The sequence below is a fragment of the Quercus robur genome, chromosome 3 (genome assembly GCF_932294415.1).
Source record: "Quercus robur chromosome 3, dhQueRobu3.1, whole genome shotgun sequence".
NCBI lineage: Eukaryota > Viridiplantae > Streptophyta > Magnoliopsida > Fagales > Fagaceae > Quercus > Quercus robur.
This window is the reverse complement of record NC_065536.1, coordinates 50,380,612-50,400,491: the sequence shown is the minus strand read 5'-3', so window position 1 is coordinate 50,400,491 and position 19,880 is coordinate 50,380,612. Positions and strand designations below refer to the sequence as shown.

Below are 19,880 nucleotides of genomic sequence, written 5' to 3'. Positions count from 1 at the left end.
CTTTTCCAATAATTCTGTCCATCGCAATTAAACATGAAGACAACAACACCCATCCAACTTTTACCAAAATTTAAGGAAAATTTTTATTTTTTTCAAGGTCATGAGTCTGGGTATTACCCCTTAATGGCCATGTGACATTCACATGGTCAACTCCCATTCTCAATTTGACTTGAGGGTAACAAAATAAAAGTCACTATTTGCACCAGAATCGGTTTATGGGTAAAAGTGACTAAAAAATTAGTTAAGTGGACTTTACTTCAATTGTATTTAATTTTTAATTGATAAGTTACTTATACATTGTTGTAAACTCATGATCTCACCCTTTACCCATCATACGTGAGAAGGGAATGCCATTGAGCTAGAGTTTACTAGCACTAGTGAAAGTTCAAAGGCCATAAATAAATGCATTTTTATTAAAAGATTTAATTATTTCATTCTCTTACATTTACATTTCCAGCACAAAATGAAGCATAGAACATATGAGTTGATTTTTCACTTTCAGATCCATCAACAATTGCCCACATTACAAAAAATTTAGAACATCAAGTCACACTCACCACAAAACAAGCAATGGAAGAAAAAATTACATAAAATCCCGATTTGATTATCATCAACCATACCTCTTAAAAGCTTCAGTTTTACTACCCAAAAGCACCTAAACTTCAAGAATGGAATCCGTATCATTTTGACATTGATGGCATCAAATCAAGGAACAAGTCTGAGATCTCCTCTGGATTTTGCTTGAACCAATTCCCATTATAAGATTGTAAGAGATAATTTATAGGCAGATCATTTGATCCAAATGTAATGACAAGCAGAAATAAAGTTCTAATTATGTGGTTCTAGAAAGAAACAAAAGTGAGAGGAAATTATTCTTAATCATAAGAATGAACACTATTCTTCTTCTACAATATAAGCCTCAGTATACCAAGACATACCACAATGGGTTCATAATCCAATACATTTCCCAAGGAAAGAGAAAGACCATGAATATCACAATTTTATTATAAATATTTATTGTATAGCAATATAGAAGAGTATTTTGAATAATCATGAAAAACTTTAAGCATGCAAACCCATGGGAATGTTCTAAAAAAAAACAACCAAGGGATTTAGGTTTGAGATAACATATATTTTGAAAATAATTTAGAAAAGCACATCTAGTTTTGCAAAAATGTCTAACATAAAAAAGTAGTCTGATACCTACTTAACAATGTCAATTGTTATCCACCACCAACGCTTGCAGGGTCCTGAAATCTGAGACATCAGAGCATGATTTTTCTTTTCCAATACCTCCTCCACCCTACATTATCACTGTCACCCCATCACCAAATGCACACTTTTCCGTATTAAGGTTTTTGGGGTTTTCATGATACAAATGCTCCAAAATAGGCTTCACACGAGATCCAGAACTAGATTTGGGCATATCCTTGTTGGAATCATCAGCTTTGTGTCTTCTCATAAATCATAATCATTAGGCAAAGAACTCTGTGAATCAATCAAACTTCTAGTTGAACTAGCAAAGTGTCACAGAATAGATAAGAAGTTTCTCATTTGCAAATGTAAATGTATTTCTTCCCACAAAAGAACATGGGTAGCTTGCAAACATTCACCCTAAAGTTACAATATCTTCCTAAATTTTAGAATTGAGCAAGCAACCCTCTAATCTCACTCAAACTTCGGAAAGCGCCTTACCATTCCAATTATCATTGAATTAAAAGAAAATTAATGAACCTAAAGGAGAAACAAAGCTGAAGGGTGAAGAGATCTTTGGTTGTATCTTCTTCTTTTATTTACCCCCAGGGGGGTTGCACATTTGTACAATAATTTGCTCCTACTTTGATGGAAATTAGAACAGAAACTGGCTATTTGGAATTTTAAGTGATGTCAAGATGTTGGTTGCTCAGTTCTAGACTTTATGGGGGACATATGAAACTCAGAAGATAGTTTAGAAATCATATAAATCACACAAATAATACTACCATTCAAAAGCTATGGCTTCACTGACACTACATTGTTCCCTCGAGAAGCATCTGAAAATCCAAAACCAAAAGGAAATTTTTTTTAAAAAAAAAAAATCTACTAGTTCTAGATAACCTTTGTCATCACAGGATAGCCATCTATATACAGGTGATAATACTGTTAAAAGGTACAAGAGCCACCATTTTGACAGTAAGTAAGGTTGCCCAAGATAAATTGATCGGAATCAGAGCCACTAATTCTAGTATGACTGTCCATAACTTTCGCTTCTCTGGACAGTCCTCCTCAAAGAAAGGGAGAATATCATCAAAAATTGTCCCTAATAAGAAAAAGATATAAGTTGGTCAGACATATTATAAAACTACAAGATGAGATCAATCACCACCAATACAATACCCCCCCCCCCCCCCCCCCCCCCTAAAAAAAAAAAAAAAAAAACAAAAAAGTAGAAATGACCAGTAAGAAATTGTTTTGGAGAAATTGCATGCAATCAAGAAACAAAAAGTTTAACTTGATAATCCATCAAAATTATCCCCCTTCGGATTAAAGATGGTAAGTGTAAATGAAGCATTTTTAGATACGCCATCTATCCAGTCTGTAATGGGGGTTTCTTGCAAAAGGTCATGCTGATTAATTTTGTAAATTATCCTTGAGTGTTGACGACTACGGATTTTGAACTGCCAAGCCCAGACAAAACAAAATCCTTTACTAGTTTTCTACCAACACAATTCTGATTTTGCAGATCCATTGAGTCAGTTTTGGCATTTGTGCTTGCAAGATTCTTAAAAGATTTATCATGTACCCACCCCAAAGATGGTTCATCTTTATGGCCACTTCCATACATGGAACAATCTGCACCAAACACTTCACATTCAACCACACCTGTTTGCAAACAGCTTGAAGCAACATCTATTTGCTAAAATCTCTCAATAGCCATGGGAGTTATACCAAAGTCAGATTTTTTAACATTATAAATTTGAGAATGGCCCATGGATGCTTTAGATACTGTCGTCATGGGCTTACAAATCCATGGTCTTGTATGCACTTGAGGACCTTTTGTGGTGGAATCCATAGGTTCGGTGATGGCTCCTATTCTAATCTTATCACCAACTTTTTCATGAGAAACAGAATAGCCTTCCTTCAACCTACTAGCCGATTCTAGAAGTCACAGCTATACAAAAGAGGCAGTTTTTCATACAAGGAAGAATCCAAATGTGCTACTTTAACCTTATAAGCCTCATGGAAATTTGTTTGCTGGCCTGCAAGAGATTTCTTCAAATTGAAGGACCGAATATAGAACATAGGTATCTCCACTTTCCATAGAACTATCTGCACAATTCTCCTACCTCATTACTAGCCACAAAACTTGTACCTATAGGATCTTTAGTTTCAAGAACACATGCATCGGATATAAAAAAAAAAAAAAATAATAATAATAAAATAAAATAAAAAACCCACATGCATCAATTATGTGGAGACCAACAGCCTCCAACTCGTTCTTCTCCTTTTGCATCATGGAAAATGGAAATGAATTTCATTTAGATTGCTTTATTTTGTGCTTAATGGTGAGCCTAGCACCAAAATCTTGGGATGACTAGAACTCTGAATACCCTTCAAATTCATTCTTCATTTCTGATTTGGATGAATTTCCTGTTGATCCAGCACAAAGAATTGAGAATAGATCATCCACGGAGCCATCTACTTGTGGAATCATTCTCTCTAATGAACAAATAGAAGAATGATTCTGATTAGAGCAATGAGAAGCTCTCTCCTTCAGGCCCTCAAAGTCAATCAAGTCATCAATTGAATCAAGAATGTCTTGACACTCCTTCTGAGACTTGCTCTCATGGTCCATATTAGCCTTCTCCAGCACCTTATCAATGGTTGTTGCAAGCAATAAAGGACTCAGAGCAGTCTCATGAATAAGTTCATCATCAGAATTTATATCATCGGAATTTATATCTAAATATCTCAGTCCAAGAGAGAGAGAGATAGAAAGCGAGAGAGAGAGGGGTTCATGAAAACACTTCAAAGAAACCAAAAGGCATTGAAGACAATATTGCAGCTTCCATTTCCAATACCATAAAATAGAGAAGGACCCCATCATGTCACATGGTCAAAAGAAAAGTTATGCTTAAAAGTGAAAAGTCCCAACATCCAAGAGGATAAACATGTAACCTCATGAGGTATTACCTTTGGATCTAATGTTTCAGTAATATGTAACGCCCCAAAATCATAGGCAATAAAAGTCTATTTAATCTGAATAATCCATAAAAATATTAAATAAAAGAAACTAGCAACCTTGAAACTGATTACAAAAGTCAGAGCTCTAATTCACCAAATACAAAACATCCTCAAAATAATTCTCCAAATACAAAGTTTAATGCCATAAAATAATAATAAAATCCTCAGTTCCACAAAAATAATTTGTAACTTCTGTCTCCTAAGAATCTCTACTCCAATAATCCACCTAATGTATCTGTAATGGGAAATAAAGGGGGGTGAGATAACTTAATAAGTGGAATTCACTAACATTGGGGTGTGGGAACAAACCTTTCAAATAAATAATTCTTTCAACAGATTCACAACTTATCATTCACCAATATTTTGTCATCAACTATTTCATGTAAAAGAAAATAATATCTTTATATTGTGAGCCATCATAATATATATATTGATACCATCACATAAACAATTCCCTAGGCTTTTCTCGTGGTCAACGTTTATGCCCTGTTGACAGGGTTGTGCTGTCCCATTTTTGGGACTGGAACCTCCTTTCATCCCATTCTCAAGGATGGCTCCTTTGGAACCTAAAGGTACACTCCCTTGCTAAGGAGTTTCCTTTTGGATCCTCAATAGTATGCTCCCTTGCTAAGGAGCTATCAAATGTGCACTGTCCCCTTTTGGGACCGTCCCTTGCTAAGGACTAGCTGCAGCATGATTGTCCCTTGCTAAGGACTAAATATCATACTGAGTTTCTAATCACGACTTGCCATAGGTTTTCAAAGCATATTCAATATGCTCACAAAATAATCCATTCATACTTCTCAAAATATAAAGACATATTCACACATACAAATTTAAATAAAATTAGGTTGTCCCACAAGTTTTTCATAAAACAAATAGCCAATGTGCACATCAAACATTTGTAAAATTTTCATTTATATATAAAATATCAACATATTCTTTCATATAAAATAGTTTAACAATTAACACTGTTTTGGAAAAACTTCCAAAATTAGTAAACACCACTTACCTCTTAGTTGCAAAAATAAAGGAAATCAACCTCCCTTGAATCACAACAATTCAGTAGAATTAGAACCTAGCAATACCAAAAATAGGTTCATCAATACACAATTTCCCACTTCAAAATTTATTTTCACACTTAAACGGTTTTATCCTAAACAATATTAATATATCTAAAATCCTCCATTTATTCACTTAACTATCAAATTTACTATTGGAAGTCACGTATTGTCTTAATTTGTTGCTTAGCATTCCCTCTTGATGCCACTGGATGTCCATTGACTCTAACCATTATATATATATAAACCTATCTGATCAACCCAGCATATAAAGCTATTAATCAAAGGTGGAAGCCATATATTAAAGTTATGTCAAATCTATTTCAAAGCCTATGAGGACCATACGGCTATATAAATAAAAAGTTCCTATTTTAATATTGTATTCATCACTCCAAAGACCCAAAATCTATTACACGGTTGAACTAGTGTGAATGCAAAATAACCAGTCAACAATTGTGGCTTAGTGTGAATGCATAATAACCGGTCAATGGCTTAGTGTGAATGCAATAACAACCGGTCAACAATTGTGGCTTAGTGTGAATGCAATAACATAAGCATCCTTTTCACTTTAACATGGTGACCAAGTCCAAACATATTACTCTATTTGGCTCAATCTCACGTCTGTGTTCCTTCCTGACATATTGACCAAATCTTTATCTAATATAATACAATTATAGGACCCCTTTTCTATTAGTATAATGATAGTCTAGGTTCATATCAATTGAAAGCTATAGACTATCAAACTTCTTAAATCTTGAGCATGAGAAAAATCATAACTGAAGACTCCAACTCAACGCCACAGTGAAGAAGGGCAGAATTCAATAGTCAGCTGAAGCAAATAGAAATCCCATTAGCAAAACACGTGTGACCTAAGAGGAAAGGCTAGGGTTTTCAAGGCCCATATATGTACTATGTCACCTCACTTGGGCTTCATATTCCATAGTATTTATCTTCTTTTTATTACCTTAGGCCCAAATTAATTTAATCCATTTTAATTATAGGCCTCCATTAAAAATTTACGTATAATAATTTAATTGGTATCAAAATTATGGGGTGTTACAAATTGCTGATGACCACATTTCATCAATTGACAATGGTTTAATACTTGTATCCCTCCCTTCAGTGAATATTGGACCATCTTCTTCACATATTGAAACTTGTGGTGACAAAGATCCAATTATTTCTTTTTCTTTAGCATTCTTCAAAGGTTCTCCTAACATGTCCAAGTCCAACCAAATTTCCCTCATCAGCTGGTGATGTCATTGACTGCTTTAACTTTACATTTTTCTCAAATGGAGTCAAAGTAAAAGAGTTTTCTGCTTCACCACATAATTCAATAAGTTTGTTCTCAAATTCAAGACCTAGTGATAGAGTTTTAAGAAAATCCTGTGAAGGTGGTTTGCCAAGATTAGGAGGCATTATCACCTCTTGCATCCCAGTCCTTTCATGCCCCTAGAACACCAAAGAGAAATTCATCAAATGACTGAACAATATAAAATGTCAACAGACTCTTAAAAAGCAGAAAATGGATATGACTAAAACAGACCTCCCGCATTGGTACAAGTGATTGAACCCTTTTCACTTTTGAATGGGTTTGTGAGACGGATGAATAATTTTTAAACTGCTAGCTATGAAAGTCTGCAAAACCCAAAAGATCAATTCTCACATTAACCGATAAAGAGAATCTTAAAAAACTTATGTCACATATGCAAAGTCAAACAAACCGTCTATGGAAGCATCGTCCTCAAGTTCAAAGACACTTTGAGGTTTTATGCAATAAATATCCTCATGTGAGGAAGCCTCAAATTCACTAGGAAATTGCCATATCCAACCAACTGGAATTGTCGACGATATCCAAATTGGTGAACTTAAAGATGCATCACAACTTGGGTCTACCTAATGGAATATTCACACATCATTGATGGTTATCACATAATTATGAGCATCAAACAAATATTTATGACCATCCCAAAAGCATTTGGCACAGAAAAGAGAGGAAAGGATAACCTGGAAATCAGTAGGCATGCAAGTCAACTTATCCATATGCTGTTTATGCGGACTAATATGATCAGATTTCCTTGGTGAGAAAGTGTTTGGTACTGGATGACAGAACTTTATCTTTGATAAATGCACCCAATTTCCTGCTAACTCTACTCTACTCCATTTAAACTAGCCATAACAGTAAAAGTCAGTATAATCTTAAAAACAAAAAGGTAAAAATACAATTAAATTAAATTTTGTAATATAAGTCCTTTAATGTTCTCATTTTAGTCCTATTATCCATTGTAGTTTGAAAAACGCCGATAACTCTTAAAATGACACCATTTCACATTTGTAACATTAGACAATGACTTACAACAACATTGTTTTAGAAAAATTAATAGTGGTTTTCATTTCACAATGGACAGAAGAACTAAAATGACAGTTTTGTAAAAGTTGAGAAACTAAAATGACAAAATTTCAATTTGACAATTGTATCTTTGCCAAAAAAAAATGTATATTAATAATATATATTTAGCACCTACAATAAAATCAAAATCAATATATCATATTCTAAGAAGCCAAAATTGTGAAATGAGTTTCAATTCCTTTTCTAAATTCTATTCCTAATATTAAACATTTAAAAACTACAAAAAAAGAAGAAGAAGAAGAAGAAGAAGAAGAAGAAAGAGTTACACTGTGTCGTTTAAGAAGGATAGTAGAGTACCTTGGAAGGTGCTATAAGAGATAGCAGGGCCACAAAGTGGTTGATGGTGATGATCCATATAATCACACACATAGATACAATTATTACAATCACTATAAATCTACAGTAGCTGGCTTTATTTGCCTTCATTTTCAACTACGTATGTGCACTCCAAAATTTCTCACAAACCAAACTATCCTTCTTGAGGTGTAGAAATACCCAATAACTATTCCAATTATCAATCCACAAGCACATCCTATCACAACCACTTTCCAATCAAATCCTTCTACTATTGATGATTCTTGTCTTGTTTTATAAGTTGGTGTCTCATTGTTTCCACATTCTTTGACAGCGGAGAGCCACACAATCCCAAGTTTCCCTCAAAAGAGGAATTTTCAAACGTCAAAAATTGTCCACCTTGTGGAATTGGACCAAAAAGTTGATTTTGAGATAAGTTTAAATATTCAAGAAATGTGAGACTAATTAGCTTTTGAGGAATTTCACCTGAGAGCTCGTTTTGAGAAAGATCCAAAGATTCAAGTGCGGTTAGGTTCCCTAATGATGAAGGGACATGGTCCATGAAGCTATTGCTCGATAAATTGAGTACAATTAGTCCCTTTAGGTTTCCCACACTGTTTGGAATTTCTCCATCAAATCTATTATTGGAGAGATCAATAGCTGTGAAGATGGTCAAGATCTTTACCAAAAATATTTCTAACCCCTTATTCACCACTGTCATTGAGTCTTCATAATAATTTGATTGACTTCCCATGTATTCTGGTCGTGCTTCATCTTTGGTAGGAACCATTTGCATTGCATTCCAAGTTCTAAAGTATTCTGAAGGTAGCCTACCAGAGAAATTGTTGTGAGAGAGGTCAATGACATGTAACTTGGAAAAGCCAAACCTGGTATGAGGATTCCATATAGGGCCATGGAATCGATTTGCATGCAAGACAAGAATCCGTAATTCTGGCAAAGACTGTAACCAAAAGGGGAATGCATCATTCATGTTGTTATTTCCAAGATTTAGAAACTCTAGCATTCGACATTGCACTAAGGATCGTGGAATCTTCCCTTGTATTTGGACTGAAGTCCAATGTCATCAACATACATCCTTTTATGAATGTTTTAGGCATGCTTCCTTGAAAGCAATTGTTCCTCATATTCAATACTAAAAGAAAGCTGTTGAAGTGACATAAACATTAAGGAATGTGACCATTCAACTGGTTGTTAGATATATCAAGGACTTGGAGGGAATTCACGTTACAAATCATTCGAGGGATTTTTCCAGTTAGATTATTCTTTGAGGCAAAAAAAATATGATGTAGACAATGGGGGAATTGGGAGTGACCCTTGCAACATGTTGGAACGTAAATCTAAATAGACAATGAATTTCCAAGGAAGAACTTTTAGCGGTTGTTCAAAACCGCTGAGAAGGTTAAAAGAAAGATTCAGGTATTGTAGTGTCCCTTTTCCAACATTACAAAACCATTTGGGTATTTTACCTTCAATTTTGTTGTTGGAAAGGTCTAATCTATCCAATTCATTTTGGGCTTTTTGGAAATCAGGGAATTCACACAAATTGCAAGAAGACAATAACAAATATGAAAATTTGTGGTGGGTTGAATTGATATTTCCTTTTGAAACTAACAAATTGTTACTTGAAAGATCTAGAAATTGAAGCTCTTTAACCTGGAGAATATGTTTAACTCCATCTTGTCCTTTAGGTTGATCGAAGAAAGATATAGCCATCGCAGCTTAGTGAAATTGGCAATTGACCTTGGAACTGGTCCATCCAATTTGTTTCCCCTCAATATTAGGGAATTTAATTGTGATGAAGAGATATTTTGAAATTGGAGAGGGCCAGTAAGCTGATTTTGATCTAGATATAGTTCAGATAATGAAGGCATTGTATACAAAACCAAGGGGATAGCCCCTGTGAGTGAGTTTTGTGACAAGTCAAGGTAAGACAAATTAGTAAGTCTACTTATTTCTGATGGGATTGACCCTTTCAATTGATTTCCTGATATATCTATAGTAGTAAGTTTGGAAATATTTGTTAGTGAAACTGGGAACCTGCCTTCAAAATTGTTATATGAAATGGGTAATTCTTCTAGTTGTGTAAGATTTCCTAGTGAAGATGGTACTTTCCCAGAGAAAAGGTTATTGCGAAGAACTAGAGAAGTGAGTTTTGCAAGATTTCCTAATGTGGATGGAAGCTGACCATGAAAATTGTTTTCCTGGAGAGAAAGAAAAGTAAGTTGTGATAGGTTCCCAATAGAAGGGGGAATTTCCCTTGAAAATTCACTTGAATCAAGTTCCAAATAATTCAAGGAGTTGAGATTGCTGATTGAATCAGGTAGTTTCCCAAAAAAAATTTGTTTTGAGAAGATATAAAGCATTCAAGGACTCAAGCTTTTCGATTGAACTGGGTAATTCTCCAAGAAAATTTGCCCTAGAAAGATCCAAATGACTCAAGGATTTAAGGTTGCCGATTGAATTGGGAAATTCCCCATAAAAATTTTCCTCAAAAAGATCCAAATGGCTCAAGGATTTAAAGTTGCCAATTGAATTGGGCAATTCCCCAAAAAAATTTGCCCTAGAAAGATCCAAATGGCTCAAGAATTTAAGGTTGCTGATTGAATTGGGCAATTCCCCATAAAAATTCTTTGAGGAAAGATCCAATTGCTTTAGGGAACTACCAGATCGAAAATTGGGAAGAAAACCAGTGAGATTGTTGTTACCTGACACATCAATGGCTTGTATCTTGGGAAGTAGGAAAATATCTAAGGGAAATTCGCCAAGCAAATTACAGACAGACAGAGAAAGAGAAGTCAGGGAAGACAAATTTGCGAGGGATTGAGGTAGTGACAATGAGATGTTCACTTCATCCAGATGAAGTTCTCTCAAATATGTCATGTTGTGGACAAGTGCTTCCAGATCATCTCTTCCGAGCTTCAAATATGTTTCATAATAATTGAAAGAGAGATCAAGTGAAAACAAATTGGAGAGCCATGAAATTTCCGACGGGATTTGGCCATGTAAGAAGGAACGAGAGAGATTAAGATGGGTCAACCATGCAAGATGACCAAACTCAGATGGGATTGTGGTGGAGGAAGAGAAGTCGTTGAGGGCAAGGCTGAGTTTCTGAAGGTGACGCAGTTTGAAGAGGGTGCTGTTAGAGTTGAGAGGCCCAGAAAGCCAGCTGTTGCTGAGGTCTAAGCCAATGACGTGGCCGTTGTGTGCATCGCATGTGACCCCATCCCAGCTAGAACAACAATCACTATCTGCCTTCCAAGACTTCATCTTTGGATTAGAAACACCATAGTAATCATCATCAAATTCTTTCCTCAGTTGCAGCAAAGTAGAGCTCTGCTCTGGGAGGCAACGATGTTGAGAGGAAGTATTAGAAGTGGTTTGAGATTGTGAAATGAAGAACAAACAAAAGGCAATAAGGAATAAGGGCAGGTATTGATTCATTTTCCACATGTTTTTAGCAGAGGAAGTAAATGGAAAATTGGGTGGCTTAAGTATCATGAGCAGATAAAGAACTAATGATACGTGAGGATATTTATACACACACAACAATTTGAAAGGACTAAGGTAATTGGATATTTATATTATTTTTTGTGGTCTAAATCGAATTGGATTTCAAGGGCTTTAAATATATTGATTTGAAAGGTTTAAAATAATTGAATCTTTGAGTCATTAGTATTGACTGGAATTGCTTTCCATACACGATTGTGATAACATATTAAAAAGTTCTTTATATTTAGAAGGCTTTAGATTAAAAAGTTCCTTTATGGAACCATAAAAATATGAGGAGGACAATCCTTTTTATAAACAGAAAAACGAATTCCCTCTAACATTTAATATTTAGTCGATTTTTTTAAACTAAATTCCTTCCTTTGTGTTACATTCCAGTCACTAAATTATAATTTTAAACTAATAAATTTTGATTTTTAAAAATTCTGCTATCTATATAGCCTTTTGATCTCGATTTTTGCTTGTTAGCTTCTTGCAATCCGACTATGATTTTAAATTATAATGCTACATAAACAAACAAACAAACAAACAAAAATTTCTTTCAATGGCCAGATCGACTTTGTAATTTGCTTATAGTTCTCTTACTAAAATAAAATTATATCTTTTATCTCCAAAAAAAAAAAAAAAAAAAATCTTTCAATGGCATTCCAACTCAATGCCCATGATTTCATGTGCAACCGCATCTTAGAATGGTTATTCTACCAAATAAGAAAAATTAAAGGAACTGTACATCATACTAAGATTTTGATGTGTGAGACACGCGATAAATATCAAAGAGTCTGTAAAATAAGAAAATATAGAACACGTCATGAATCATGATAGCTAGATTCTATTGACTCGACTAGCTTTTCTTCTATGTTTAAAATACTGACAAACAAATATTATAAATCTATAAAGGATAACGTTAACAGGGCTCTTTAGGGAAATTGTTAATAAACTATATAAAAAAAGTTTTGACAAAATTTTTATTAAAAATATAAAAAACTATCAATAAAATTAATTGGGCAAAGTGTAACTTCCCTACTTATGATCTGATTGAAATTTAAGTTGCCTACCTATGGTTTGAAATTTGATATTTTATCTAACTGAGGTTTGATCGAAATTGAAGTTGCCTACATGTAGTTTGAAATTCCATGATACAAGTGTTTTATTGGATTTTATTTTATTTGATCTTGTATTTTTATGTTTTTTGTGTTTTTGGACTAGAGAAACATAAAAGTGGAGTAAAATTATATGTTTAGCTCTGTTTTTAACAAATATGGATTATGGAAATCTAACGGAGTTAACCTCATGTGGATAAAGTGTAAAATTTCATGTATAATTACATAATTTGTTGAGTCTATATATGTTGATTTGAACCTCATCTTTCACTTCTCTCACCTTATACCTAAATAATAATAATAATAATAATAATTAAAAATAATGTACTCTGAAAAATAAAAAAGAACCAAGAACATTGTAGTTTAGCTACAACCTTCTGTCCTTCTCCCCTCAAAAGAAAAGAAGAATAAGAAGAGAGGTTTATTTGTAACATATTTTTGAGTGATAAACATTAACAAATGTTACTAGTATTATTAAGTATTCTCGGTGTAATGAACCTAAGCATTACAAATGCCAAATAAATATTTTCTCAAAAGGCTTAAGAATTGTTGTTTTTATTTAAAAGTAATTTTAGCGGTGGCATTTTTTGATTGTTGAGGTGGCAAAATATCCTATCAAAAAAATCTTTCCTCGTAACTCAACAAATTTAGTAATTGAAGGGGTTTGCAATAGTTACATATTAGAGTCAGGATTTTTTTTTTTTTATGCATTAAAATTTTGAAAGCCATACTTCAATTATCTGTTTCAAATATGATTTTTATTTTATCAAGTGTTTTATACTTTTATAGCTCATTTAGCACTTTTATGTAAGTTTTAATTTTGTAGTTCGCTCACTGTGTCATGATTTTTTTTCCAATAAGAAGTCTTAAAATTTAAAAGCCATACTTTTAAATACAATTATTTGTTGAAAATAGGTTTTTTTATTGGTTGCCAAGAATTTTATTAAAATATTGTGTCGACTAGCTTTTATAGTCAAAGTCTCTTAGACAAAAGTGAAGAGGATGTAATTTTCTAACCCTAATTTTGGTTTCTTTGATTGGTTGTCCACTAATTGCAAAACATGTAACACACTCTATGCATTAGGTTTGAAGATGGTATAGGTTCAAATCCTTTAGTATATTTATAAAAAAAAAATAAATAAATAAAATAAACCAAGATATAACCGTAATGTTGGGAGATTAAAAGATAAAAAAAGGACTTCAAGATTTGTAGTTTCGAAAAATGCATGCCACCGTTCGTCATAATTAACTTCAATGACATGATGTCGGGAGATTCTTATATGTATTGATGTTTATGGACATTTATGTGGGAGGTGATCTAGGCTCCCTATGGACATTTATCTTTTTGGAACTACAGTGAGTCTATTCAGTCTAGAAAACAAAATAAGTTACAAAATAAGTTGTCGTTGAGTTCAAATAATTTTTACTCATTACACTATCATACAATCACATACTAACACAACATTCTTTTTTAAACTAGAAAATGCCGTATGGTGTTTTATAATAAGTTTTGATAGAATTAAATTCTAAAAAATAATAACCGGTTATATAATTCTCTTACTCCTATCTAATTCATATTAACTATTTTTTTAAAAAAGAATATATTAACTATTCTATAAATACTTTCTCAAAAAAAAAAAAAAAAAAAACTATTCCATAAATAAGTTTTTACCCTGGCTTGTGCTATTCAATTGTCATCAATGGTTCTTAAACAAGATTTAATCATTTATATCTTATTATTTAGCTTGCTTTCATTTTCTATTGCTTTCATTTTCTATCAATTTTTCATGATGGAAGGTCACTTAAGTCAAGACACTAATTAGTTTTGATGTAAGTGGAATTTGAACCACAAATCTATTATTTGTCTGACAAGAAATTTTACCGATTGAGTGAATTAGATACCACACTTTTAATTAATTCTAAGGTATACTTCTTTTTATAATAGTTTTAGAATTGAATTTTGATTAACAGTTCTTGATACACAATTTTTGTTCAATTTATGAAACATTTAGAGATATCATCTTTTAATTAAAAAAAAAATCAATAAATTCATGATTAAAATCGTGCCAGACACGCTGAAAAATATTTTCCAATGCAGTGAACTAGAATTCAATTCATAAAAATAGAGAGAATGTGAATAACGTTGCACAAAAGTAGTCATTTTGATTACCAGTATGAGAAGATAACAGTAGAACAATGAACCAATGTGAATAACACTGCCAAAATGTAATTCTAAACAAAGTTTGATAGTCAATTGTGGCAAAATTGATTACTACCTACCATTTTCCTTTTCCACTTTCTAATCTATCTGCAACTATTTCAACGCATTCATTTATTGTGGCAAACCATGACCGAACTGCACTGAAATGTGAAAACCATTTATTCTATTTTAATTTACACGTGAATCTTGTGGTCAAAAAGTTTTCTTTTTCCTCTAATTCGAAAAATTGTAAACCTTTAATCTTTGGAAAAGATAGAGATTGAAGCAAAGCAACACTATTTCACAATTGATCAAGGAAAGAAAGTGAAAGAAAAAGAGAGAAACTGTTTAAAGGAAAATTCTGAGAAAAGAAACAGATAGCTTTAGAGAGAGATTGTAAAAACTGAATATTATTCTATAGTTCCACGCACTCACACCGATTCACTAATACTTTAATAACACTGTAATTAAAACCCTGTAACAAACTTTAATCTCCTTTAACATAATTTTCCGCATGCTCCGCTGTATCTGTAACAGACTTTTTGGGATCCAAAGGCTATATAGTTTGGGACGACACCGTTTGGTGTTCTTTTGCTTGATAATCACTAAACAAAACGTCAGCGTTTAGTTTTGTGTCAGCATGTGTGCCACACTGAACTTTATGTCCTGTTTGGACGTTTAAAAAAAGAGGGAGCGTAAAGTAGAGAGAGGAAGAGTAATTCAATTACTTTATTTTGAAGTTTTATAAGGAAAAAGAGGGAGGGGTTTGGAAGGGTTTCAACTACTTCTAACCCATCATTTTTAATTCTTCCAAATTAGAGAGATTTAAAAAGAAAGTAAAGTAGATAAATTATTAACCAAATGAATTCCTCAATTTACCCTTTCTAAATTAACAAAATTATAAACCGATTATATAAATAATCTTTGTTTGTTTCCTGAGAAAATTTAACACTACAAATGACAAATCTTCCCAAAAAATAGCAGCACGGCCTTGCGATTTTAGTAGGATAGTTGTAACAATCATCCAACGGCTAGCTAGAATACAGTAATTATCTAACGTATATAAGAACAAAGCAGCTGTTCAAGACACAAGGGAAGATGAATTCCCCGAACTCTGTTACACTCTGTTTCCCGTATATAAGAACAGGGCAGCTGTATTTTCCGTTTGCTTGTCTAGCCAATCTAAGCAACTCTTATCTTCTTCCCAAAAGCTGGGGTTCTTGGACATTACATGGTTAGACAAAGGTCCAATAGAGAACACACGTGGATGATCTTGAGAGCTTTTGACCGATTGAGTATGTTTTTCATCTATGTATTCATCAGGAAGGGAATTCACTAGGAGCCATCTAAGAGTTCTTGATCGATCCAAGGTCCTGGTCCAAAATTTGAATCTTGCTTTTCTTGCTGGAAGAGTTCCAATCAGCCATGGTAGATCTTCTGTAGATAGCATTGGTTGATTTGGTAAAAAGCAAATTCTACCTAGATGTTGGGGAATTCCTGCCACAAAATCAAAAAAAGATTATAATGTAGTTAATGGGTCAAAGACTTATTTCATTGAGCAACATGCCCATATTTTTTGAACAACAAACAAATAAGCGTATGGCTAAAGATAATAATTGAATTTAAAAAGTAGCCAATAACAATAGCTAAGGATATGACTGTTCATAAAAATTTGCTAGACTCGCCAACCCGCCTGACCCAATCTATGTAGGTTCATTAAGTGAGGCAAGTTGGGTTGAGTGAGAAACTGTGGGAATTATTTGTTTCTCGGGAAAGTTGAGGAAATTGGGGGACGTTTTTGATTTTTTATTATAATTTTTTTTGAGGCAATAAAAATTATTTTATAATAATTAATAGTAGTTTTATACTTTTATTAGTGGTATTTGATGGAATGAGAATGTTAATTAAATAATTATTTAATCTAATAAATTAATCATAAATCAATATTACAAGTTCATTTTCAAATAATGGTAAATTTATCTATTTAAATCATTTCTTCTCCTCTCCCTCCTAATTTTTAAAATATCTAAACAAGAGAAATGACTAATTACTCCCTTCTACCTTACTAATTTTAAAAACATCCAAACAAGGTGAAGGATGCCTATTCTCCTCTACTCTCATCCCCACTACTCTCCTCCTCTCTACTCTCCTCCCTCTTTAAACTTCCAAACAGGCCATAAGAGTTATAGAAATATTAGGATAAAATGGCGTCATTCCCCCCATCAAGTTGTTCACCCATCAATTCTCATCCCCCTCGTCTAGCCTCATTCATATCCTTCAATGATGTTATATACTTATATCTCTAACAAATGGCGTCCTTCCCAAGCAAGGGGAGATTCTTTTACTATCTTGAAGTAATGGCCAGCAAGGACAATTTGTTGTACGTATTGAATTACCCAACCAAAAAAAAAAAAGTTCCAAAGTGTAATGACATTTTTTTATGGCATATTATATCTATGACTTGAATTCCATCTCTCCTCTCCCACACTATTTACCTTAAAATAAATAAATAAATAACACGGATGTAATATGAAAAAAAAAGACAAGCAAACCAATATACACCCATTGTTTTTTGCAAATATGTTTACTAGAAAATACTAAAAGTAAGCATTAAGTATTATAATTTAAAATTTTTTTGTTACTACTATTTTATTATTCAAAAGCTGTCTTTATCTAGAATTTAAGTACCTTAATAATCTTGGCAGACAATATATTGACTAGCTTTTTGTAAAGCTCACTTGACAAAAGTTTCAAACAATTCCACCTCTGATGGTTTTCCAAGGCAACATGTTGATTTAGGAAATGGTATATTTTATATCCTAGTAAACTACTCCGTACACCATATTATTACTTAAATCACCTTATCTATCAAAAATCCCATCTAGGGCAGGTTTCTCCACACACACACAACACAAAATGTTGAGAAACATCATATATATAAGCTATTATTTTTTTTATATAAGTATATATAAGCTATTATTTATGAAAATCTCAGTCCAACAATAATAGAAAGAATGAGTCAAATTCTATCTCTATCTACAATTTTCAGTGCCTTAATCTTGACAGATAATGTACGTTAAAGACCATATTAACTAACTTTTCTGCAAGTCCACTTGACAAAAATTTTTATGAATGTGATAAAACCCCCGCTCAATTTTCATCCTCCCTCTTGGACTTATATCCATACCATCCAATGACAAGCTCTTTTCTCTTTAGGAGATTCTTCCATGTCCTCATTGGTGACCCTAAATGAGCTGAAATTTGTTAAGTGTAGGAGATGGAAAATTGAATCATGGGTACTTATATTGGTAATCAATATCCAAATTATTGATAGCCTATAATTTCACGAGAAGCAGAGTTTTCTAGGGAAATTGGCCTTCTCATTTAAAGAGAGGACCTAATCAAAACAATTTGGTACTAATTTGTAGAATAGTTTTAGTTCCAATTAGAAACTCAAAAAATGTAGAACTTGTTACGATATTAAGGTGCTTTAATGCTTGTGAGAGATAAAACGTCCATTTTTTTTTACCACTATCTATAGCTAAATTGTAGTAAAAAGTTGCAGTACATATAGCAATTTTTGTCATAAGATAACTCATTCTATTATTATACATTCATATGTAGATATTGAAAAAACTCATGTTGTCTATCACAAGATTTAACCAATTTCAAAGTTTGGAGGGATGCAAAATTTATTTGGTCACAATATGAAAGAAGCCAATTCTTCACAAGACCCTGACTTAGATGAATGACTAATTACTAATTAAATAAGCATACTTAGCAAAATGGATTGTTGATTTGTTTCACATGATTTATCGGCTAAAAACTCCACAACTGCACCAAAATGCTTGGGAGTGTAAATGCTCCCAGAGGAAAAACATGTGAACTCGTGGTAATCTTTGGATCTAATGCTCCAAATAGTGGTATACTTGTATCCCTCCCTTCAGTGGGCTATAGGACCATCTTCCTTTTCACATATTGAAAATTGTGGTAGCAAAGATCCAATTGTTTCTCTTTTCTTTAGAATACTTCAAAGGTTCTCCATCTATTATGTTGAGCCTTTTAGGTCCAGGCCCATATGGGCTCTGTTAGTGTTTATTTGGCCCATGTTCTTAAGCCTTTTTAGAGAGAGCACAGCAGCAAAAGATAGAGATGGTAAAGTACACAAAAGAGAGAAAGACCCAAGGGTTTGGCTGTGAGTTTTAGGGGCTTTTTTTTTTTTTTCATTACTCATCACTCCTCACTCAATTTTTGTCACTCATCACTCATCACTTAAAATACCCCAATTTCCCAAACCCCACCCATTTGGCACCTAAACTCAGTTCTGACTGTTGCTTTGTTTCAAAAAAATTAAAAAAAAAAAAAAATTTCAAAAGTTGCGGCTGGAGGTTTCTTGGCTTTGTTTCAAAAAAAAAAAAAAAAAAAAAAAAAAACAACCCTTAAAAGTCAAAAGTTGAGGCTGGAATTTCAAAAGCTGTGTGTGTATTTATTAAAATGTCATCATAACTTTGTTTCCATAGCTTGAAAACACCTAAAATGTGTTTTCAGTTTCCATAACTCATCACTCAAAAATCAGAGAATTGAGTGATGGAAATAAAACTTGAAAACAAATCCAAACAAGCTTTCTCTCCTGGGTCCCACCATTTTTGAGTTATGAGTAATGGAAACACAAAAACCAAATAGCCCCTTACCTTTCTCCTACCATGGCCATTGAAACCTATTGAAGCAAGTGTCTCAAAGGTGTTTGGGGTTTCTTTCAACTAGTTGTTTGGAAGATTTCAATGTGGTGGATTTAGGTTTGTAAAACTCCTAAAGACGTAACCTTATATTTCTCCAAGTTTGTTGTGTAGACTCATGTCGTGCTATAAAAGTTGAGTAAAAGACCATTGTAACTTGTTGTTTATAGTGGATTATTAGGCACTTGACTTGCGGATATATGCTTAGCGCCGAACTGCGTAATTCTTGAGTGTGCATTGTGTAGGCCTTCTAAGTGTTTGATAATTTGTCTTTTGGATTCCATTTTGCATATCTTGCTAGCTTAGGCTCATTATTTTTTGTGTCTA

General features: G+C 33.2%; 2 protein-coding genes across 2 annotated transcripts; both read right to left on the bottom strand.

Annotated features, from left to right (window-relative positions):
• Window positions 1–8,021: 8,021 nt before the first annotated feature.
• Window positions 8,022–8,996, bottom strand: LOC126718229 (receptor-like protein 43). The gene has a single exon (XM_050420332.1). It carries the CDS (start codon window positions 8,978–8,980, stop codon window positions 8,261–8,263), a length of 720 nt encoding a protein of 239 aa, XP_050276289.1. The 5' UTR covers window positions 8,981–8,996; the 3' UTR covers window positions 8,022–8,260.
• A 1,330-nt stretch (window positions 8,997–10,326) lies between these two features.
• On the bottom strand, window positions 10,327–11,460 carry LOC126719721 (receptor-like protein 7). Its single transcript, XM_050422247.1, has one exon. The coding sequence runs from the start codon at window positions 11,458–11,460 to the stop codon at window positions 10,327–10,329; it is 1,134 nt and encodes a 377-aa protein (XP_050278204.1).
• Window positions 11,461–19,880: the final 8,420 nt, after the last annotated feature.

Excerpts from the sequence above, each read along its gene's own strand:
- LOC126718229 (XM_050420332.1), bottom strand. The coding sequence starts at position 8,980 with ATGAATGATGCATTCCCCTTTTGGTTACAGTCTTTGCCAGAATTACGG.
- LOC126719721 (XM_050422247.1), bottom strand. The coding sequence starts at position 11,460 with ATGTGGAAAATGAATCAATACCTGCCCTTATTCCTTATTGCCTTTTGT.